Source organism: Argopecten irradians, chromosome 6 (assembly GCF_041381155.1).
Source record: "Argopecten irradians isolate NY chromosome 6, Ai_NY, whole genome shotgun sequence".
Lineage (NCBI taxonomy): Eukaryota > Metazoa > Mollusca > Bivalvia > Pectinida > Pectinidae > Argopecten > Argopecten irradians.
In genome coordinates, this window is record NC_091139.1 from 36,642,934 (window position 1) to 36,668,774 (window position 25,841).

A 25,841-nucleotide genomic window follows, 5' to 3' on the forward strand; every position below is an offset into this window, starting at 1 on the left:
AGTGAGACGTGCCTGACGTGAACTGTCATGGAAACCTAAAAAAGTGGCTTGATCTGAAGCTACTATTTAGCATAATAAGATGTGACGACATCCTTTTCATTCCCCAGAATGTGGGCATAAATAATTGAAACATTTCTTGCGTAGTGACATTACATAACTCTAAAACGGAGAAAAAGTGAAATAGAAAAAGGGAAAAGACTAAGAAATAAACCTCGAAATAAAATGAAAAGTCTTTGGGGGCTCATTGATAACTTACAAAATGGATACAAAAATATTTGTTCGATAAATCAGTATCATGTTCAAAGTCATGCAATTGTAAAAATACTATTTACATCAAAAGGTCAGGTATAAGACTAACAAAGTCCGACTTGATATTTTGGAGCCAACTATCATGTTACAGTGTTTTGAAACAAAAGCAGGCTACTAAATCTTGGACATGACAAGGAGAAACGTTTTTCATCTTCAGGCCGGGCAACCTGTACGGAAATCACAATATTTATTTCAGGACCTATCTTTAACAAAGTACTAAAAAAAGATGCATAATAAATCAAACCCTCATTGGGTTTTTTTGTTTTTGTTGGTGCTGCAATTGTTTTTTTTTTTTTTTTTTTTTTTAAATTTAATCGTGTTTTTTTTCACAAATTATTTGTTTAAAAGCGCACATCTTTCTTTTCTTAACATCTTAATAACATATTAAAAAAGTTAAATGGATTTTTACAAAATAATCTTTGTACACTTTTTGTCAAAGGAAGATAAATGGGGTGCTAGAAGGACGGACGTACGGAGTGCGATCACCGGCACGGACCTGAAAAGGTTAGGGGTCACCTTACCAATCACGTGGGTTTTCTCCGGGCACTCCGGTTTCCTCATACACTAAGACCCCTCGCGCGCTTACATCCGGGCCATCGAGAGTGATTTACATAAGTTGTATAACTTGTTTCTCAATCGTTGTAAAATAAATAAAGTTTATATTATGATAGAGGACTATAAAGATAACACCAGACAATGGCTATAAAGATAACACCAGACAATGGCTATAAAAATAACACCAGACAATGGCTTTTATTAACGAATTCAATACGATAGAAATTATTTATTTTTGTACCCTTTAAATTATGAAAGTTTATCATATTGAAAAAAAGATGGCCGGAAGTCTTTTCCGTTTGATAACTTTTATATTTGCATTCATACCTTGTATTATATAAAGGCATTGCTACAAAATACTGATTCTACGTCAATATTATTTTTTAAGATATCAAATTTTAAAGATGCTCCAACGCCGACAGAGCATTAATGATACTCATCATTTGATTAATAATTGATGGTTAATCGTGTATATATATATCTAATTAACACATAATGTAATATAAAATTATTTGTTTTGCTTTTGGTGCATGTGCAATCAGTTCTTCATTCCATATAGGATATAGTGCCACGGAATTTTTTCGGGATGCAATTAATTATCTTTTATATTTTTACCTTGAAGTTAAATAAGAAGTTCAAACTTTGCAATGGTGGCAATGGTGTAAAGTAAGAAACTTTTGTTACTGAAGAAAAATACTAAATCGTCTGCTCCTGTTTTTTATAGTGAAAACAAAAATTTAAAACACTCCTTTTTAACATTAATGAAATGGAACATGATATAACAAATACCTTTATAAACAAAGGTTCTCGAATTATGAATATTACTCTGTGCCAGCTCAGAAATTCCTCTAGCAATCTAAATAGTCTGACCTATTTTGCGATCATTTGAGAGATTCTCAAATTTGTTCTTGTGGCCTTGGTGATGAAACAGCCGAACACTATCTTTTCATATGTCCTTTATTTAATGAACAAAGATCATCAATCAGAACCAAAATACATAACTCTAATATTCCCCACTCGCATTTTAATACAAAAACTTTACTGCATGGCTGTGACAATTGTCGTGAAGAAAAAAATACACATTTATTGCAATGCATATCAGAATATATATCTGAAACTAAAAGATTTTTTTAGATTTTTCTATTATGATAGGTTGGGGAGATACACTAATAATAATATTCGTTCATAATGTAATGTTAGTGTTATAATATTTTGTTGATACTTACCGGATTTGTTTGGAGATGGCTAATATATTCTTTGCCTGTTGCCAAATCCATTTGCATTATTATTATCTTTATTTCCTCCATTTGCATATTATTTGCAATAAAATTTGTTGAAATTGAAATTGAAAAAAAAAGACAACATTTGTCAGCGATGAGGCATCTTTAAGTAAAATGTATATCTACGACGGACATTTTGAAAAACAATTAAGATGGCTGACACAGCAGCTTTTACCAATTACTGACTTTTACATTTGTATTCAGTAACCCTAAAAATATAGGTTTAGAACAAAAAATTAGAATTCTGTATAAATAAGTTTTCAAGATATTGATTAGAACTTATAAACATTTCTATGTCGGCCTTTTTGAAAACCAAGATAACCGACAGCTTTTACCAATAACTATTGCTCATATTTTAATTCTCTAACCCTGAAAATGTAGGTATAGAAACAAAATTGGGATTCTACATCTCTTTGTTTGGCTTCAAATATTCTTATGGCTGCCATTTTGAAAAATGGCTACCATGGCCGTCAGCAGCAAGATCCGGTTGGGGTACCATTCTTAAATACCTTGTATATAGAATTGGTGTACCAAATTTCATACTGGTAACACTAAGTGCACGATTCGGCCAGAAAGGGGGTTTTAGAATCTAAGACTCAAACGGTGAGTTAAAGTAGGCCTAATGCAAAAAATCTTTGATAACAATTTCAAGTAGGCCTAATGCAAAAAATCTTTGATAACAATTTCACAAAGATGACTTTAAACACCTTTTATATAATTTCGTTTTACTTTTTAAATAAAAATCTTTCGTGCACTCCTATATTTTGTCTGGTTTTAAGCATAAATCACAAAGTTTATAACATTTCAGATATGATACATTACAATCGTGTCTGATGAGCCCTGGTCTAAGGGAAGTAACTCCTTACTCTGCGCAATACGGAACTCTCGTTGAATGGAGGTAAAGAAATATTGAATACAAAATAAGAAAAAGAGAAAACACAATGTCTCAAAAAGTTGCATATTTTCTCGATCCAGATGTGGGGAATTTTCATTATGGTGAGATTATAATGAATTTTAATTGTTTAGCATACGATCGCCAAAGTTAATTGCGCAGAAATGCTCAGGAAACGTGTGTATTTGACACTATGTCTTGATGAGCATTTTCAACTTCATAAAATTTTGGTGGAAAATCGGCTTTATATATATATGCAGAAACATACATGTATATATGTTTCTGATTAAATAGACCTTGAAGTATTCGATCTTACCAATTTATGTTATCAATATAAGCTTTTTATACAAATGGACACTTTTGCCGAATAACAAGGGTACACGTACAGTCATTTCGGTACCGAGCCATTTCGGCACTTCAAACAAAACGGTGCTATGATGATGTCGTTTATGTTCGTGTAGGCCTAATTAAAAAAAAGTATATTAATTTTTCGATAGAATATTTCCTAATATACAACATTAATTATGGTCGGTACTCGGTAGTATATTTCCTAACATACAACATTAATTTAATGGAAATCATTATCGATACATTTTTGCAAGTGACAACATTTACTTGCAATGATGTGATAGTAGATAGCCCATGGAGTATTAATATAAGGACCGTGGCATTACATTGAGAGCAAATAGCATTAAAATAAGCATTATAATGTGCATGATCTGTAATTGATATGACTTTTGTTTTTAAATAATTCACTGATTAAAATGTTTAATTGCTTAAAAGACATACATACAGTGGAACTCGGTTAATACAAACTCGAAGGGACCGAGATAAAACTTTGAGTTATCCGAGTGTTTGAATTAATCGAGTTTTCTCATGTCTACTGACTATCTCTTTACTTGGTATATATAGACTAGTTCTATGTCGTAAAACGATGTGAACAAGAGAGAGGAGAGATCTCAAAATCCACGATGCTAGTTGCAAAACTATAACAAGAAAACCTATATACATATTTGGAAACATTCGGACCCAAAATTCACTTCATATTATCCGAGTTCTTGGAGTTTTCTGAATTTGAATTATCTGAGTTTTTAAACAAAGATAAAGAGGGCATTTGGCCGGGACTGTCAAAGTACTTCGTATTAAACCGGGTTGTTTAATTACCCGAGTTTGTATCAAACAAATTCCACTGTATGTACAAAATTATACTAAGTCATACTTGTTTCAGGCCCTGGTCATCCTATGAAGCCACATCGCATAGCTCTTACACATTGCTTGGTATTACATTATGGCATTTACAAAAAAATGGAGGTGAGTTCAAAATTCAGATAATGAGTTATATAGCTTATACACCAAGTTCTGATGAGGATTGCTCAAAACATGTAAACAGATAAATTGAAATAATGTTACAGAATCCTTGATGCCAATACTCTATCCTTGTTCAATAGATATATATTAAATCACATCACTTTGTATTTGATTTGTTTATTAATTTCTTATGATTCAAATCTTCCACTTCCATGTAACGTTCCGAAACACTTCTAAGAAACTTCTGAGTGGATCATGATCACCAGAAAAAATAGCGTGTGGAGGGGCCACAGTGGCCGAGTGGTTAAGATGTCTTGACATATTATCACAAGCCCTCCAAATCTGGGATACAGGTTTGAATCCCATGTGGGGCAGTGGCCAGGTGCTGACTGCTGGTCGGTGCTTTTTCTCTGGTTACTCTAGCTTTCCTCCACCAACAAACCTGGTATGTCCTTACATGACCCTGGCTGTTAATATGATGTAAAAATAATAAAACCAAGTGTGTATAAAGGTTTTAGCTTTGGGGAGTGGGATTGGGGAGTGGGTTAAGAATTGTAAGATGGCCACCAGGGTCTACTTTGATTCATGTTTTCAGATTTTGGTCTTAGATTATTGTGAAAATTGGTATGAGGAGTCAAAAAGGTTCGTTGCCATGGTAACAAAATGGAAACCTCTGATTTGCTGAGAAGCTGAGAGGAGAGACAGTTAAAAACCAATCTCTCCCAGAGTTTACTGCGGTCCCCACACTCACCTCTGTCAACGGCTCACGACCTGGTTGTCTGTTGACCTTGGGTCACAGAATATTACGTCATGATGATTGTTAAATACATTGCACCTTATTCATGTATGACGTCATAGTGATTGTTTTTGAAAGGGCAACATCGTATGCAAATCTTGACTATTTACTTATAAGTAAATCTAGTGTATCCACAAAAGAATCCATTATTTTTTGGTTAGATATTGAATGATCAAATTATATTATGTCAGACCTGACAGTCGTTTACAGGGAAAGGATACAAAAGGTAACTTACAATATGTGTCTAAGAATTTAGTATGTGTCCAAAATATGTTTTTCAAGAATCTTGAAATTTCGCTGGACCGTTTACAGAGATGAAAAATGTGGGGACCGCAATGCACCCTGGGAGAGATTGAGTTAAAGACATGTGTTTTGAAGATGGTTGCAAGTATGACATGATCAAATCAGGGCTTGGTTGTTCTGATCTAAGCATATTTAACATCTCTCATAAATAAGAGAGGTATTTATAATTCCCAGTGTACACAATGATCAACACTCGTTTCATATTTGTTACATGACAAGTAATATTATACAAATGGAAACTTTTAACACATATTCCTTCATCTACTTTTCAAGATTTACAGACCCTACCGAGCCTCTGGCCATGACATGTGTCGATTTCACGCTGATGACTACATAGACTTTTTACAGAGGGTTACACCTCAGAATCACCAGCAGTTCACCAAGCAGCTTGGCATGTTCAATGTTGGAGACGATTGGTAATATCACTTTATCAGAAAATTTTACATATCACTCTATACATGTTTAAATCATGTAAAAAGTTATCAAGCACCAGCATTTCAAAGTTTCAAAATTTATTTTTTTCTTTGTTGATAATAGTTTACTGAAATAGGAGAAAATTCTTCTTATTCAATGTGTCAGAGTATTGAACCAAATTGTAGTATGCATTTGATATTAATACAATTTTGAACGCAGATTAATGGAATACAATGTGTTTGAGTTTCAACTATATTGACTATAATATATAATGTTTCCAAATTTGTAGAAATGTTATTGGCGGAATGGTTCTGATATCTTAACATAACCCTCTACTTATGGGTTTTGAGTTCAAATATTAATTCTTGCATAAATTAGTTGCTAGACACTGACCATAAATTGCAGTTTTTAAAAGGGCAATGTGAAGTTTTCCATTTTTAAACCAGGCACATCCTAACACTGTCTATAAATAGAATTTGAAACAAAAACAAACATAGCAGAAATGTATTCACTGACTATACATAGCTTTTACTACATCTATTTGGTGAAAGTTCACTGCATGCTGTTTGTAACTTAGTTTGATTGGGGAACATTATAGTGTAAAATAAGTTATTAGCTGGTGTTAATATGATATATAAAATATCTGAAAGAAAATATGATTTCATTTACAGATTTGGCTAGTGGCTTAAACTGTGCAGAAAATATAAAAATCACATCCATAGACCAATGTTTTCGATGTTTTATATTAAATGCTGTATTTATTAGTAAATCTATTTACAGATCCATGTTTATATTGAATGCTGTATTTATAATAAATCTATTTACAGATCCATGTTTTATATTGAATGCTGTATTTATAATAAATCTATTTACATATCCATGTTTTATATTGAATGCTGTATTCATTGTAAATCTATTTACAGATCCATGTTTTGTATTGAATGCTGTATTTATAATAAATCTATTTACAGATCCATGTTTTGTATTGAATGCTGTATTTATAATAAATCTATTTACAGATCCATGTTTTGTATTGAATGCTGTATTCATAATAAATCTATTTACAGATCCATGTTTACATTGAATGCTGTATTTATAATAAATCTATTTACAGATCCATTTTTTTGTATTGAATGCTGTATTTATAATAAATCTATTTACAGATCCATGTTTATATTGAATGCTGTATTCATTGTAAATCTACTTACAGATCCATGTTAATCTATTTACAGATCCATGTTTATATTGAATGCTGTATTTATAATAAATCTATTTACAGATCCATGTTTATATTGAATGCTGTATTTATAATAAATCTATTTACAGATCCATGTTTTGTATGGAATGCTGTATTTATAATAAATCTATTTACAGATCCATGTTTAATATTGACCTATGTTGAATGTTTCCTTTACAGTCCTGTGTTTGATGGTCTGTTTGACTTCTGCTCCATGTACACTGGTGCTTCTCTTGAAGGTGCTATTAAACTCAACAACAACGTAAGTACACAGTTTGTTACAAACCTTCTCACATCCATACCTCTTCTCCTCACCAATAAGAGGGTGGTTGGATTACATAGTGGCATTTTACTTACCATATACTCATCACTAAGGTGGTTGATGTTTGATTCCCAAATATACACATGAGTAAGTAAATATTACACAGGTTTTACCCTGGTACTCTGGTTTCTTCTCACATTCAGATTGCTTGTGCAGCTTTATACAGATCTAGACCATCAGGTGTGATGAGTATACATTGTTTGAGCATGTTTCATAATTATTTAAGTAAAATTTATTTCATTGATGAGAGACATTAAAAAAGTGACCTTGATTCTGAGTTCATCAGTTTCATTTGCTAGTGTTTTTGCTTCATTTGATGTACATTTTCCCTTGTAATTCAACATTTTACTGTCCATGATGCCTTTAGTTGTTCTGCTCCATTATATGTGTTCCTTGTATGATTTCAGCATTGCGATATCGCTGTCAATTGGTCAGGGGGCTTGCATCATGCCAAGAAATTTGAGGTAGGCATGGAATGTGGTTTATACATATTAAAATCAGTCTTCATTTTAAATATCTTAATAAGATATTTATGGTAAACATTTGATATATTTAAAGGGTTTGTCATTAGGAAAAGATGAATTCTGTCAACACTTGGGAAATATACCTTGATATGACATGTACATCTTCAACAGGAAACCATTTTAAATCTTCAATATTTCTGAATAATTGCATTAATGTCCCTCAAGTTGTATTGACCAGAGTTACTTAATCAAAAACCTTACACTTGAATTTATCCTGTGAAAAATATGTGGTTAAATTATAATATCACATTCATCGGTGTGTAAAGTATTTTAAATGTTTGTACAATGTTATTGTTGTATGAAATGTTTATATTGATTTGATTACAGGCATCTGGGTTCTGTTATGTGAATGACATTGTAATAGCTATCCTGGAACTTCTCAAGTAAGTCTATACCATGTCACTATGTTAAAGATGCTCCACCGCTGTCAAATGGTATTTTTTCACTATAAAAACCGGAGCAGACGATTTAGTATTTTTCCCCAGTTACAAAAGCTACTTACTTTACACCATTACCACCATTGGAAAGTTTGAGCTTCTAATTTTACTTCAAGTTTAAAATATGAAAAATAATTAATTGCATCCCAAAAAAATTCCGTGACACTATATCCTATATGAAATTAAGTACTGATTGCGCATGCACCAAAGGCGGAATAAATTATTTTATATTATTTTTTCTGTTAATTAGGCATATATATACACGATTAAACACCAATTATTGTTCAAATGATTAACATCATTTATGCTCTGTCGGCGGTGGAGCATCTTTAAAGAAATGTTGTCAAGGAGTTTTGACCATTGTGTAACAGATCACAGATATGATTTTATATATATAATGTTAGTCACTACCCCTGCTAGCGATCAAAATTGGCAGCTTTGGCATGTTATATGCTCAACCAATCAAGGTGGCTGGTGTTCACCAGGGTTACATATGTCTTTCTGTAAAAGTTTAGGTTTTTCTGATAAAGGAGGTGTTGCATATAGGGTGAAAATCCGCCCACGATAAATTTTTGATTTTTGAATTTAGATTAGTTAATTGCATTAATACACATATGTTTATGATACTTAGAATCTACAGCGCCCCCTACATTAACATTGGTAAATTTAATGTCCATTGGGCCTTTTACCTGGCATAAGTCATAGTAAAAACAATTAAATCACGTTTTTTCTTGTGATTAAAAATACCACATAAAATTGCCTTTTTAACGACATACCACACTTGGCTGTATCCAATATCATTTGATCACAAATCGAACGTAAATATCAAATTTGACAGAAAATACGACTTTTTAAAGTTTTCAATTTTTCGTTCGAGCACCAGAATAAGTAAGGCACTACTCGAGTACCCTAAAATTTTGATGTTTAAAATTATATTCAGGTTATCATCGTTTCACCATAAACAGCTCAAGTTGATGAATCATTGGATATGCCACGTTTTTTTAGGTTTATTTCGTCTACCCCCTGGTTTTTTTCCATGATATCAAAGTACTGAGAGTACACTGTCTAATATTACCGACTTTAATGTTAGATTAGAATGTGATGATGAGGTGCGTATTTTGACCAAACCCTGAAATTATCATCATAAACTCATGTTTAGATAATATTTTTAGCTCACCTGGCCCGAAGGGCCGGTGAGCTTATGTCATGGCGCGGCGTCCGCCGTCCGTCCGTCCGTCCGCCAACATTTCCTTTAAATCGCTACTAGTCATAGAGTTCTGCATGGATTGTAACCAAATTTGGCCACAAACATCCTTGGGGGAGGGGAAACAGAACTTGTATAAATTTTGGCTCTGACCCCCCGGGGGCAGGAGGGGCAGGGCCCAATAGGGGTAATAAAGGTAAATCCTTTAAATCGCTTCTCGTCATAGAGCTCTGCATGGAATGTAACCAAATTTGGCCACAAACATCCTTTGGGGAAGGGGAACAGAACTTGTTTAAATTTTGGCTCTGGTCCTCCGGGGGCAGGAGGAGCGGGGCCCAATAGGGGAAATAGAGGTAAATCCTTTAAATCGCTACTAGTCATAGAGTTCTGAATGGAATGTAACCAAATTTGGCCACAAACATCCTTGGGGGAGGGGGAACAGACCTTGTATAAATTTTGGCTCTGACCCCCCTTGGGCAGGAGGGGCGGGGCCCAATAGGGGAAATAGAGGTAAATCCTTTATATCTCTACTTGTCCTAGAGCTCTACATGAATTGTAACCAAATTTGGCCACAAACATCCTTGGGGTAAGGGGAACAGAACTTGTATAAATTTTGGCTCTGATCCCCCAGGGGCAGGAGGGGCGGGGCCAAATAGGGGAAATAGAGGTAAATCCTTTAAATTGCTACTAGTCAGAGTTCTGAATGGAATGTAACCAAATTTGGCCACAAACATCCTTTGGGGAAGGGGAACAGAACTTGTATAAATTTTGGCTCTGGTCCCCCGGGGGCAGGAGGGGCGGGGCCCAATAGGGGTAATAGAGGTAAATCCTTTAAATCGCTACTAGTCATAGAGTTCTGAATGGAATGTAACCAAATTTGGCCACAAGCATCCTTTGGGGAAGGGGAACAGAACTTGTATAAATTTTGGCTCTGACCCCCCGGGGGCAGGAGGGGCGGGGCCCAATAGGGGAAATAGAGGTAAATCCTTTAAATCGCTACTAGTCATAGAGTTCTGCATGGATTGTAACCAAATTTGGCCACAAACATCCTTGGGGGAAGGGGAACAGAACTTGTATAAATTTTGACTCTGGCCCCCCGAGGGCAGGACGGATGGGGCCCAATAGGGGAAATAGAGGTAAATCCTATAAATCACTTCTTGTCCTAGAGTTTTGCTTGGATTGTGACCAAATTTGGCCATAAACATCCTTGGGGGAAGGGGAACAGAACTTGTATAAATTTTGGCTCTGACCCCCTGGGGGCGGGAGGGGTGGGGCCCAATAGGGGATTTAGAGGTTAATATTAGAATTCCTTCAGAAAAGAAACAATGAACCTGTATTCAGAACATTACTTGGCATTACAAACCAGGTGAGCGATACAGGCCCTCTGGGCCTCTTGTTCTGAAATTCTACTTATCCGTTTTAAAACAGTGGGACACATAAAACTGACAGTTATGATTTAACATATACACAATGCCATGTTGAATTCCAGAAACTGTATAAGCATTTAGGTTATAATACGACAGTATGTGTCCTTTGCCCATTGTTATTTAAAGGGAACCATCAATGTTGCCATCGTCTCAGGTAGGGCGTTAGAATTGCACCTGCTATACCCATTGCATGATCGTAAAAGGCGACTAAATTTGGTACCTTTTTTGCTGGTGTCAATCAGATGTCTCATTTTACCTTTAGTAACTTATAGGTACAGTGGAACCTCCCGAAACCGAACCTTCTCAAAACCGATCACCTCTAGAAACCGAACATTGATGTCATGTACGGAATGAATTCCTCTTTATTAATAGTATATAAAACTTCCCAAAACCGATCCCTCCCAATTCCGAATACCGGACCGATTTTGAGATCGGAATAGTCAAATGTAACTAAAATACACTTCTGAAAACCGGCCTTACCTGAGCGACACCGATAGATTGCATTGAGGTCTGATCAACCGACCGTGAAATACACACGTACCTGTACCATAGTTGTCGCATGCCATGTCCTGGGGCATGTATACAGATGTGAAGGCTATAGGTACACGGTAATTATACCCGAGATAGTGGTGAAATTATTTAATCATGTCTATTGTTTAGATATTTAACGAAAGTCTACCACGTGCACGCGGTTTGTTTACTGTATGAAAACAAGCAGAGCTAGTAATAAAGAGATAGTTTCGTATTCAAATCACACGGGTTTTTTTTATTTACATATGTCGTAAATTATCTGTATGAAGAAGCCGAAGCCATGTATTGTTTTAGAAAATGACTATGTCATATAATGACCGGCATCGACTGATCATCGTGTAATTAGACCATATAATTTGATTCTTGATGTAACCGGAAGCAATCGGCCGTATGTAGGTTAGTGGAGACGAGAACATCCACAAGAACATCCACGCAACTAACTAACTAAACTACGTTTATAAGCGGTAACAAAATCAAGATTGTTGTAATCCATTCCTTTTAAACGTATGATTCTCTCTTTTGTGATAACATTCACATTAACAATCAATATCGGTCGGTTTTAACGAACACTAGGCATACATGCGGTACACTAGTGTAAAAAACTTCCGATCGATTAAATCCGGATCGTAATGATCGGTATTCGGTTCACTTCTCCAAACCGAACCCTCTCTAAACCGGCCGAAATTATGTGCACCGACCATGATCGGTTTCGGGAGGTTCCACTGTATCACAAATAATACCACCAAAAGTTTACCAGGTACTGATTATAAGTTATAAGTTTTTTTCTCATCCAACACTCTTCATGAAAGTGCATGCTTTCTAGCAGCTTCATTCTGCTAGAAATTTTAGTCTAACTTCTTAGAACAAAAGGAGACCGAAGTACCTATATCAATTAGTTTATATTAGAATTGGTCGGTCAATGTTTATATCAGATTCCATATTTTTTAAAATAAAATACTATTGTTACTAAATTAACTTTAGGAAAAAATCTTTGATGAAATATCTTGGTTCGGTCCTTTGGTGGGGCAACACCATAGAATATATGAAAGGACATACACGGGATGCCGTCCTTAAATGACAATAGCTGTAGTACTACGTCAGTGAAAATCAGCGAATCAACCAGTTTAATTTCGCGGTAGACCGATTCCTGCATTCTTGACTCTATAAAATTGTTTTCATTGTTTGTTTGATTAAATCAACGTCCTATTAACAGCCAGGATCATATAAGGACGGCATCCTATGTATGCAGTGTCCTGAGTGTATGAAGTGCGTAGTGTGCGATATGGGAGACTGCGGTATATTAATGTTGTGTCTTCTTTTATAGTGGAACTCTTGCCCTTTTCATAGTGCTATATCACTGAAACATGCCGCCGAAGATACCAAGCAACACATTCCCACCCAGTCACATTATATTGACAACAGGCGAACCAGTCGTCCTACTCTCTTAATGCTGAGCACTAAGCAGGGTGTGTCTCGGCCAGGTGACAGAACCTAGAACTTACCTCACAGGGGCGAGCTCTCAACCGAAAGCCAAATGTAAGGCGGTGTCAAGGAAGACGTTAGGAAGTATATTTAAGTTAGGAAGAAGAGATACAATGATACGATCCTAAATTTAGTCGCCTTTTATGATCATGCAATAGGGGCAGTAGGACAATTCTAACGCCCTACCTGCAGGACCGCGTTTCATTTTAATGTCATAAGGTCATCTAACCCGAAGGGTCAGGATGACCTATAGTCACCATGCTTTGTCCATTGTCGTGCGCTGTTCGCATTTCGTCGTTCGTATAAACTTTTCATTCAAACGACTTCTTCTCCATATCCGAAAGGCCCAAGAAACTGATATTCGGCATGTAGAATGCTGGAATGATGAGCCACCATGTTTGTGGAAATGAAATACCTTGACCTTCATTCAAGGTCACAGAATTCAAAAAGGCTAAATCTTTAAAAGATTTCTTGTGAATAACTAAGATGCCTAGATGCCTGATATGAGGCCTGTGGTATGCTGGCATGAAATACTACCGAGTTCATTTAAAGTACAAGGGTCAAATAGGCTAAAAACTTTAAACGACTTATTGTGAATAACTAAGAGGCATTGGAATCTGATATTGGGATTGTAGAATGATAGCTTAAACGACTACCAAGTTTGTTTAAATGAATGACCCTGACCTACCTTCATGGTCACATGAGTCAAATAGACTAAAATCTTTAAACGACTTCTTGTGAATAACTAAGGGGACAAGAGACCTGGTATTGTACATGTAGCATGTTTGGATGAAGGGCAAATTTCCTAAATCATCTTGCCCGATAGGTCAGGGTGACCTTTAGTGATCGTACTTCGTGCGCCTTCGTTCATAAACTTTTCATTCAAACGACTTCTTCTCAATAATTGAAAGGCATCGAAACATGATGTTAGACCTAACATATTATTAAATAAAGGGCTACAAAGTTGTTTGTCAAATTAATGACATTGACGTTAATTAAAGGTCACAGGGTTCTAATTGGCAAACATAAACAACTTCTTGACAATAACTAAGACGCCTTGCAGTATGCTGGAATAAAGGGCTTCAGAAAGGTCAAATATATGAAAATCTTCAAACAGCTTTTCAATATGTGAAAGGCCTAAAGAACTCAGATAGTGGGCCTGTAATATTCCACATGATTTTTTACTTTACCTACTTTCATGGTAACATTTTTAGGTCATCTGACCCGAAGGGTCAGGATGACCTATAGTCATCATGTTTCGTCCGTCGTCGTGCGCCGTCCGCCGTGCGCCGTCCGCCGTGCGCCGTCTGCCGTCCGCCGTGCGTTAACTTTTAACATTTTGAACTTCTTCTCAAGTTTGACCAGTGGGATTGAGCTGAAACTTACCTGAAATGATCCTGAGATGGTCCCGACAAAGTGTTGTTATTTTTCGGGTCGAACCGAAATCCAAGATGGCCGCCACAGCCGCCATCTTGAAAACACATTTTAAACTTCTTCTCAAGTTCTACCGGTGCGATTTGGCTGAAACTTGCATGAAATGATCCTGACATGGTCCCGACAAAGTGTTGTTATTTTTCGGGTCGATCCGAAATCCAAGATGGCCGCCACAGGCGCCATCTTGAAAACACATTTTGAACTTCTTCTCAAGTTCTACCGGTGCGATTTGGCTGAAACTTGCATGAAATGATCCTGACATGGTCCCGACAAAGTGTTGTTATTTTTCGGGTCGATCTGAAATCCAAGATGGCAGCCACAGTCTCCATCTTGAAAACACATTTTAAACTTCTTCTCAAGTTCTACCGGTGCAATTTCGCTGAAACTTGCATGAAATGATCCTGACATGGTCCAGACAAAGTGTTGTTATTTTTCGGGTCGATCCGAAATCCAAGATGGCCGCCACAGGCGCCATCTTGAAAACACATTTTGAACTTCTTCTCAAGTTCTACCGGTGCGATTTGGCTGAAACTTGCATGAAATGATCCTGACATGGTCCCGACAAAGTGTTGTTATTTTTCGGGGCGATCCGAAATCCAAGATGGCCGTCACAGCCGCCATCTTGAAAACACATTTTGAACTTCTTCTCAAGTTCTACCGAAGGGATTTGGCTGAAACTTGCATGAAATGATCCTTACATGGTCCAGACAAAGTATTGTTACATCTCTGGTTGATCCCAAATCGAAGATGACTACCATGACACTATGTCTAATTAATTTCCTATATTTAAAGGCCCTTGGGCCTCTTGTTTGAAATAAAATTTGTTGAAAGAAATTGAAAATGATCCTGACATGATCCTGACAAAGTGACACCATATATAATTAATTTTACTATTGTCAAGGTAGTCAGATGACCGTTAAGGCCCTTTGGGCCTCTTGTTTAAATATACCAGACACCAAGACGTCAATTGAAAAGTTCCTAGAGTGCAATATCTTATTTGGTGCCCCAAAAATTTAAGCAATTTTAGTCCACTGGTTCTTTTTTTCATTACTGTATATTTTGACCATGTTTTATTGTGTGAATAATAGTCTGACATGGGCTGTTTGGCTGAAGAATAAAATCCTAGTTATCCATGACATGTCAACATATAAGTTACACCGATATACCATAATACATTTCGCTAAACGGAACATTTGCTTATTAATCAGTAAAATAAACCCATGAAGACAGAAATACTTCTGACGATTGGTGTAGGAAATATAGATCATGTTGACCTTATTTAACATATTGTCTAGTTCAATATATGACCCTAAAATTAACATTTTGTGATATATATGCAAATCAAGTTTTTTATTAGATGTAGGTCAAATGTCAATACTGTATAAATGTCAGTTTGACCGAACTTTGGTACACCAACTTACATGGGATACGTTTTACTCAAGTATGACGTCGTTAAAGCGGCTTTTGATACATAATAGAGCCGAGAGAATTGACAGCTTTCATTTAACATTTTTAACTATAAGTACTATCAGTACTTTGATATTGGGTAAGAAATAAAGGGGGTAGACGTACAAAAGTGCAAAAAAGTCGGCATACCCAGTAATTCATCGACACAATATTTTTACAAGTCAATAAATGATATACGAAGATATTTTTGATTGCTGAAATTTTAGGGTACTCGGGGTTTGTCATTGTTATATGAGGAATTTATTAAAAACCAATTAAATGAAATTCCTCTATTTTCATGAAAAATTAAGAGCAAAACTGGAAATTGCAAGAAAACCCCAACAGATCTAATGAAGTATTGTATATCGTTAAAAAGACAATACGAAATGCTATGTTATTACACCAAAATAATTTATCTTTTGGTTTTGTATGCCTTAATATCATACATTAAAGGCGCATAAGTAGGAATCGGACGTAAAACTTACAAAAGGTGGCGCTGTAGTAGCATGAATAATCTATTCATGGAATTAGTACTGTTCCGATACGTATTATGTGCCGATTGATGTATTTGCACCAAAAAATTAAAAATCGATCGTGGGCGGCCATGCAACACCTCCTTTCTTTTCAGATCATCACTCTAAAATGTTGAAGGTGTGTGATTGTGTTGTACATTTAGAAGAACAATGTATGGAACAAAGTTAATATGAAATTGTTCAAACACAAAAAATTGTTTGAATCACATATCTGTTCTGATTACAGAACATATTTCACTGATATTAGGTCCTCTACCCTGACAATAAATTGTAGGATTTGAAGGAAAAGTAAATAAAATCAGAAACTAGTGAGAACACCTGTTGTCGGACATGACACTAGTTATAAAGACTTGATAAATGTGAAGAGAGTTATTACTGCGAGGAGGCTTATTGTAGGGGAATTACGGTATTTTCCCTCTACATCAAATTCCCTCAATATAAATGTGGTGTTGTTGATTTGTAGGTTCCATCCCCGAGTGCTATATATAGATATAGACATTCACCATGGTGACGGTGTACAGGAAGCCTTCTACCTCACAGATAGAGTCATGACTGTGTCCTTCCACAAGTATGGAAACTTCTTCTTCCCTGGTACAGGTAAGTTAACAATTTATTAATATACTGAAACACAATTAGAATCTTCTATTTATTGGACTGGATCAGCTCATTATGAAAATATGGGGTATAGATGAGTTGAAGTTATAGTCTTTATTTTCTCTAACTCTGATAACTAGATCTAGATTATATAGTTTTTTTGCTTAGTTAGAACTATGCATTTTGTTCTTACTCAATTACATATGCTGTATACATGTGTCTGTTTGATAAATAGAGTTTGCATGCTGTTTACTTGTATATTCTAGATCACAGTAAAATTACCTCAGAAAAATTATCTTTGTATTTCAGGCGATATGTATGAGATAGGAGCAGAAAGTGGGCGTCATTACTCTGTTAATGTTCCACTCAAAGAAGGAATAGATGACCAAAGTGAGTTTATGTTTCTATTCTATACTTGAAAAATAATTATTAATTGTATGTTAAAACAACATTGAAAAAAATGTATACTTGCAAATCTATGTAATTTTGGATCTTTGTTTCAAACCATGCATTCTTGTGTCTTGAGTCCAGTTTGATAAGCTGACTATTAAACGTCTGGCTTGTTATAGTAGTGATCATTTGATCAAGATACAAATTTTTGGAGGTGGAGAAAAACAGATGTAAACTTACAACTGATCCATCTGGATCTTAAACTTACGACACTAGGTAAAGTGCAAGTGCTTGATAGAATTTCAGGCATCTTAATTACCATTTATATTTAGTCACAGTAGGCCTTTGAATAAGTCCATTTGAAAACAAACTGATGATGCTGTATGTTTTGTTTTGCAGTGTATATGACAATATTCCAGGGTGTTATGAAGTCTGTGATGGAATTCTATAGACCTACCTGTGTAGTGTTACAGGTAAGATACAGTGTCTCAACAATTATTTACCTTTATGTTATCTTTCCATTACAATCTGAGAAGGAATCATCATAGAGTTTCAGATACCGCGTTTGATCTAATAAACCCCCAGGGCACTTAAAATTGAACCAAGGGGGCGCTTAATGGAACCAAATTTAGATTAGCTTCCATAAAATTATTGTACAAAGTAAGCCATAAATCAATTTGCAAGGAAATCAATAAAGAAACCAACACAGTTTTCATATTTTCAGTTTGTAGGTAATTTTATGTAAGTGCATAATTATAAAAAGGCTTATAGAGATATGGGGCACTTATTTGGTTGAATACAGTATTTATTCTATTATCTTTCCATTTTAATCTGGGATTGAAATTGTCCTATCATTGTCCTTTTGTAGAAATTTTGAACATATTTTGCATTATGTTACAGTGTGGTGCTGATTCCCTCGGGAGTGACAGACTGGGTTGTTTTAACCTCAGCATCAAAGGTCATGGGTGAGTGATTTTAACAAGTCAGAGTTATTTTGAAAATTTGAATTTCAGTATTCTAAAATGACTAAGACCTCTTGTGTGCTTCCATGCGGGCCATCAAAAGTTATTTAACTTACTTCGCAGTCAATGTAAAATAAAATGATGTTTAAATATAAAATGGCTACAGGAAGATACATCAGATTAATTACTTGTAAATTAGAAATTTCACATGCTGGTTGTATTTCTAGAATTCTGTTTTCCTTCACCACTGAAATATGCTGACATGTCTTCAAATGTTCATTTGCTGTATTAAACAGAATATAAGACACCTGAAATGAAATTGCACATTTTATTATTGTTTAGTAGAAATTTACAATAACTTGTATGTTGTTACAGAGACTGTGTGAAGGTGATCCGGGACTACAACATCCCAATGCTGGTCCTAGGTGGGGGCGGCTACACCAAAAGGAATGTGGCGAGGTGCTGGACATATGAGACAGCGGTCTTATTAGACGAACAGATCAGCAACGAGATCCCATATAATGGTCAGTAGTGTGTTGTCTCTTCTTACTGGTCTCCTCTTTGCTGAGTTTGAATTTCAACGTTTTACACTTGAAGTTTGTTAATTGAAACCAAAGGGGGATTTAGAAATACTTTAAATAATCTTGGTTTCAATTTATCTTGGGTGGAGGGGAACCCATGAAAGCATCTTTACTGGAATTTGTCACATTTCAATCTAACAAAACATTTCATATGTATTTCGAAAGGGATAGGTACATCTCAATACACATTTTAATTTGTATTCATTTTTCCACTGTGGTGCACCATTGACGTTTTACACATCTGTCTTGTTTACAGAGTACCTTGAGTATTTCGCACCAGACTTTGCACTTCACCCAGACATTTCAACAAAACAAGAAAATCTTAATTCAAAGCAGGTAAGTCTGTGAATAGGGAATATCCCATTGTTTTAATAGGATATCTTTCCAGATATAGTGTCATATTTGCTTTGTACAAAAGTGTTTTTTTTTTTTTTTTAATTTTCTGCAGGTTGCATAAATGTCAGAATTCAAAAGAGTTATAAGGAGCTGATTATATCATTTGTTTTTGAGAGTAAGGCATTCAAATGTGAGAAAATTGGCATAATTGTCTCACAGAAGTAATGGCAATCAGGATTTGCTACCTTTAAGAGCCAATAGTGGTGCCGGGTAACGTTTAATTGAAATTCATTAAAGTTTGTGGGAATAATTCTCATTTGTATTTAATGTAGTGTTGGAATATTTAATATGATTGACATTTTCCTTTTATTTCAGTACCTTGACCATATACGCCAAACTGTTCATGAAAATCTGCGGAACCTAAATAATTCTCCAAGTGTACAGATGCAGGATGTGCCACCAGATCTCCTGAGTCTCGAAAATACGGAAGAACTCGACCCAGACATACGGAATCATCAGGATGCTGTGGATAAACGGTGTGTATAGATAGAACCCATAAGAAGATATGCATATAATGTTCACTTCTCTCATTGGCTGAAATATTGTCACATAGAAATACCGTAAAAATGGAATTTTGATTTTCACTAATATCCAGGAATACATCCCCTTGCAGTCATGTCAAGAAGTTGAAATTTTGATATGTAATCATTGAACTGGAGATGTACAGTGCCAAAATTATGACTTTGTGAAAAGTTTAAAAGCTGGCTAAGCGAAAACTTCAACATAAAAAAATATTCATGTCAACAGTAATGACCTTGTCAGAGTATTTCTCAGTTGGTTATTGTTTGATTCTACCATGTCTGTTTAACATTATCATTGACTTCAATATATATTTCCCTAATAAACTGTACTTGTGTTTTCATGGACCCACAATGAAATAAAGGAATATATTATTGTTACATATGCCTGACCTGTAGTGTCCTATCCTGTCATGATCTGTCCCATCCTGTTCATATGGAAACACGAGCTGCACTTCCATGCAAAGTTATCTGCTCTTGTAAGCAAGTATCAGTTATTTTGACTTTCGTTTTGAGAGTAATGACATTTATATATGAGAAAATACCTTGATTTTGTCGACAGGGTGGAGCCTGCTAATGAGTTTTATGACGGAGAGAAGGACAATGATAAGGAAAATGATGGCTTCCTGGAAGTATGAGGAATGGCTAAGTAGTATAGAACTAATGGTATCCTGACCCCAGGGACCAGTCCAGGGCCTGTCAATCAGTGGCAGCTGGCTCAAGGACTAATGTGTGGAATCTGTGACTTCTTAACATGTGCCGTAGTAACTTTGGTTAAAAGTTCAGGTCACACAGAGACTCAGACTATCGGCTGGTCCGAAGTGGAGCTGATCTATCAATGGGAAGATGCTTTGGTTTGCTAAGTGTTGCAGCCACTTAGATTAAGCATACGATACTCACAGAAAACATGACCCAGTAATATGTCTTGGGGGTAAAGACAGTGCTTGTGTGCCACACAGTAAAAAAGGCAGCAAAATCTCTCATCTTAAAATGTTCAAATCAAACAAACTCATTTATCATTGATCACAGAGAACACATGATAGTTGTTATTATTGATTGTAGATATAGTACACATGTGACATTGTAAGAGTGCGGTCTGTTCAATTGTTTGTGATTCATTATTATTGATTGTAGATATAGTACACATGTGACATTGTAAGAGTGCGGTCTGTTCAATTGTTTGTGATTCATTATTATTGATTGTAGATATAGTACACATGTGACATTGTAAGAGTGCGGTCTGTTCAATTGTTTGTGATTTGTGCTGGTATTATTCATTCATCTTTGTTATTTTATATTGACTATTCATTGTTGTTGTTTAAGATAGACTTTTAATGCTGTCAGCAGCATCTGGTCTTACTTTTATTCCAACTTTTAATATTACAGAGTTATCTGCCCTTATGGGTAGGTATTGATTGCGACATCATGTGTTTGCGAGTACAACATGTGTAACATCAGAGTTTTTAAAGAGAAAATGTGAGTTTTGCTCTCAAAGCAATACCATCACAATGGATACCTTCCCGTAAGGGAGGTAACTATGTCATATGCAAAGACGGAATAAACAAAGGGTAAGTGTAGAAACGACCCAAAGAAAAGTGCAGTGGTAAAAATAGTGATGCAACCCCAGTATCCTTGCACTAATGTAAAGGTGTCCCACCGAAATAGAACCATTTCATCACTATCGTGCTACATTTGTAAATGTTGTTGTACTGAAAATTTGACCTCCAAATTAAGAATTCTGTATCAAATTGTTGGACATTGCTATCTAATTGTTCAGTAAGTGTTAATAGATTTTGCTAAAATCTTATAAACAAATGCTCTTCTAATATGCTAGTATAAAATGTTTACATTTGTGTGTCAGATAAGAACAAATATATTACAGGTATACTCATGTTATTCAGGGCATATCAAGTTGATCTTTGAGGTTTGAACTTCAGTTTGCAGTTGTCTCTCAGAAATGTCAAATAAAATATTTAAGGTCTCAAAAATTAATGAATATAGACTTACTAAGTAATATTTCCTACAATGTTCAGCGTTTTACCATTGGGTACACAGGACACCCTGTTATTCCTATATCTAGCATTTGTGTTATTTCTTTTACAGAATCAGTATGACCTTACAGTCATTCTGTAAATTCTTTCCTGTTTACAAACTGCATACCTGGGTATGCTTGTTTGTAATTTTGAATCTCGTATTACATGTCGGTCATTGTTTTGTGCAAAAAAAATCTTTTCCAAGTTGTGTAGTTGTTAAGGATCAATATGGTCCTCAATGATTATAGTTATTCTTTCTCATAGTATTTTAAATGCTGACTGTATTTCCTTTGTTTTTTAGCTCACCTGGTCCAAAGGACTGAGGTGAGCTTATGGGATACCGCAGCGTCCGGCGTCCGTCGTCCGTCAACAATCGACTTCTTCTCCATAACCGCTGGTCGGATTTCAACAAAATTTGACTGGTAGCATCCTTATGGGCTACTAACTGAAAATTGTACAAATGATGGGGCTGACCCCCTGGGGGCCTGAGGGGTGGGGCCAAAAGGGGTCAATTTGGCTATTTCCATATAAACGACTTCTTCTCTGAAACCAAGCATGGGATAGCACCCATAATGCAATAGTAGCATCCTTATAGGGTGGGGATTCAAAATTGTACAAATGATGGGGCTGACCCCCCCGGGGGCCTGAGGGGCGGGGTCAAATGGGGTCAGTTTGGCTATTTCCATATAAACGACTTCTTCTCTGAAACTAAGCATGAGATAGCACTCATAATGCAATTGTAGTATCGTTATAGGGTGGGGATTCAAAATTGTACAAATGATGGGGCTGACCCCCGGGGGGCCTGAGGGGCGGGGTCAAAAGGGGTCAATTTGGCTATTTCCATATAAACGACTTCTTCTCTGAAACCAAGCATGGGATAGCACCCATAATGCAATGGTAGCATCCTTATAGGGTGGGGATTCAAAATTGTACAAATAATGGGGCTGACCCCCCGGGGGCCTGAGGGGCGGGGTCAAAAGGGGCCAATTTGGCTATTTCCGTATAAACGACTTCTTCTCTGAAACTAAGCATGGTATAGCACCCATAATGCAATGGTAGCATCCTTATAGGGTGGGGATTCAAAATTATGCAAATGATAGGGCTGACCCCCCGGGGGCCTGAGGGGCGGGGTCAAAAGGGGTTAATTTGGCTATTTTCATATAAATGACTTCTTCTCTGCAACTAAGCATGGTATAGCACCCATTATGCAATGGTAGCATCCTTATAGGGTGGGGATTCCAAATTGTGCAAATGATGGGGCTGACCCCCCGGGGGCCTGAGGGGCGGGGTCAAAAGGGGTCATTTTGGCTATTTCCATATAAATGACTTCTTCTCTGCAACTAAGCATGGTATAGCACCCATAATGCAATGGTAGCATCCTTGTAGGCTGGGGATTCCAAATTGAGCAAATGATAGGGCTGACCCCCGGGGGCCTGAGGGGCGGGGTCAAAAGTGGTCAATTTCCATATAAATGACTTTTTCTCTGCAACTTAACATGGGATTGCGCTCATAATGCAATGGTTACATCCTTATAGGGTTTGGATTCAAAATTTTGCAAATGATGGGGCTGACCCCCTGGGGGCCTGAAGGGTGGGGTCAAAAGGGGTCAATTTGGCTATTTCCATATAAACGACTTCTTCTCTGCAACTAAGAATGGAAGAGCACTTATAATGCAATGGTAGCATCCTAATAGGGTTGGGATTTGAAATTGTACAAATGATAGGGCTGACCCCCGGGGCCTTAAACGGCAATAGATGCGAGGTCAAAAAGGTCAATTAGGCTACTATTTTCATATAAATTACTTTGTCTCTGAACCTATGTATTGGATAGCATATTTGTATGGTATCAATAGCATCATTGTATGGTTGTGATTCAAAATTAAACTTTGGGAGTCAATTTTGCTTATTTTTCTAATTGTCAGAGTATTGTGATAATTACTAACAAAAAAACAGGTGAGCGATACAGGCCCTCTGGGCCTCTTGTTGTTGTTAAAAGATTGATATCTTATAATTTTGGGACATAAATAAGTCAAAATTATTTTTGGGACAGAAACAGAAAATATGATTTTGTCAAATCATTAAGGGTTTTAGTTGGTGTAAAAATTAAATGTAAATGCTATCGCAGTGCAATCAGCACTTCATTATGAAACATTTCCTTTTTATCTTTAAAAAAATTAAATTTGACCAATGTGGGTGTCTTATCATAACTAATTAAAATTAAAACATATAGGACATCTCATTACACATTTCAATTACCAAATATCATTTACAATGTTTGACCGAGTCAATCTGGAAATGATTGCTACACAGTTTGAATCTTTAATTAACTTTTGTGTCAAATTTAATTCATGAACATAAAAAAAACCAAAGATATTTCATTCAAACATGTTAACAAATATATCCTTTTTCATGTGTTTGTTTTCCACATTAAGAACTTTCCTTACATTTAAAAACATATCCAATTTTTAAGGAAAAACAGTTTAGAGTGACATTTTCGTAACTTTCATTGCACAGAGATATGGAAAAATGCTGACATTTATAATTTATATAATTCTTCATGATTTATACAAGAAATTTCTGTTGTAAGCCGAACTTGTTTTAAATATAGTTATTTGATAGCTATGTTTCAGTAAGAAACTAGAGTTTTCTTATTTTGTGATTCAAGTATTAGTGACAAGATTTAGTTTTGTCATGGTAAGGACCATTCAATTTTTTCATGTAATACAATATTTGTATTCTACTTCGACTTTGTCATTTTATGAATGTAAATCATTTTTGTATGAATTAAAATTATTTTAACTATGAATATTGCATGTTTATTGTTAATTATTGGAAAAAAATAGTGAAAGAATTTTTTTTTTTTTTTTTAATTTATTTTTGGCAGTTTGACCAATATTTTAGATTATTTTAAGCAAGTACAATAAATGTATTATTCAGGTTGTATGTGAGAATTGTATAATATCCCTGTTATAATTTATGACTATTATATTTTAGACATTGAACGTGTTTTTATTTATTTTTCTAAATTAACTGCAGCTGTAATTTGGTATCGTATCGTCACCAAGATACGTGTGAAACGAACGAGTCATTGTATTCTAAGAGGGTTATCTCCCTTGTACTGTCACTTTTGTCGTGACACTGACGGAAGTCACATGACTTACCACCTGGAAACAACAAAGCGTACCGGGACACCACACTATTGACTATATTAGAGTAATGAACGGAGGAGTCTTCTGATGTGAAAGCATGTGGGATTTGAAAGAAACCAATGCGAAATGGAGGATTTGAGCAGATCTAATGGCTACAACACCTACAGGAGTAACAATCGAAGGGACGATATGCCAGAAAGACCCCCTTCAGATGCCGTAAGTTGTGTTTATTTTTATGCGCCTAAGAGGATCGAGTGTTATCTGTTTAATAATCTACCGTAGATCGACTGTCATTCAGTGTAACGGAACGCAGTAGGTAGTTTACGGGCTGATATTTTAAATGCCATTAGCAGTATCAAATCCTCTGATTGATTTGTCAAAACTTGCTAATACTTACAAACGTTTGTTTTCATTTTTCATACAGAAAAGTATAAGACAGTGTGTCACTGTCACATCATGTTTTGCGTATACGCTCAAGAATGTCATGCTCTGGTAGACTGATTAAGGACTTATAATAAGTAATCCTTTCCAAACTTTTTAAAGTTTTGTTAATTATCCCATGCAACATCTCTTAGACTCCCACACTAATGTTAAGTTAGTCGACTGTATGTAAACTTGTGTATCAACACAATTAACCAGTACATTAGTTTCAACAGGATTTAACACTTTAATTTAATGGATAAGAGCAATATTTCCATTCTAGATAAACTCTTGTTTACCTCAGGAATACATTAAACTCTGCATAGTATAACAAATCCCACATCGTTCTTCCTTACCTTCTCCAT

The 25,841-nt window shown here is 35.7% G+C and overlaps 2 protein-coding genes across 3 annotated transcripts in view; both read left to right on the plus strand.

Annotated features, from left to right (window-relative positions):
- Nucleotides 1-3,020: 3,020 nt before the first annotated feature.
- LOC138325770 (histone deacetylase 3-like) lies at nucleotides 3,021-24,713 on the plus strand. The gene is made up of 14 exons (XM_069271653.1): nucleotides 3,021-3,140; nucleotides 4,265-4,347; nucleotides 5,717-5,859; nucleotides 7,275-7,356; nucleotides 7,824-7,880; nucleotides 8,268-8,323; nucleotides 16,898-17,031; nucleotides 17,338-17,418; nucleotides 17,818-17,891; nucleotides 18,319-18,383; nucleotides 18,756-18,904; nucleotides 19,218-19,297; nucleotides 19,673-19,833; nucleotides 20,438-24,713. Exons 1-14 carry the CDS (start codon nucleotides 3,086-3,088, stop codon nucleotides 20,511-20,513), a joined length of 1,296 nt encoding a protein of 431 aa, XP_069127754.1. The 5' UTR covers nucleotides 3,021-3,085; the 3' UTR covers nucleotides 20,514-24,713.
- A 325-nt stretch (nucleotides 24,714-25,038) lies between these two features.
- Nucleotides 25,039-25,841, plus strand: part of LOC138325769 (caldesmon-like) — a 66,194-nt gene continuing 65,391 nt past the window's right edge. The window contains exon 1 of one of the 2 annotated variants that reach the window (XM_069271651.1): nucleotides 25,039-25,272. In XM_069271651.1, coding sequence (XP_069127752.1) covers nucleotides 25,183-25,272 — 90 coding nt within the window. In that variant the 5' untranslated portion in view covers nucleotides 25,039-25,182. The remainder of the gene's footprint in view (nucleotides 25,273-25,841) is intronic. The other variant, XM_069271650.1, reaches the window with a different exon arrangement.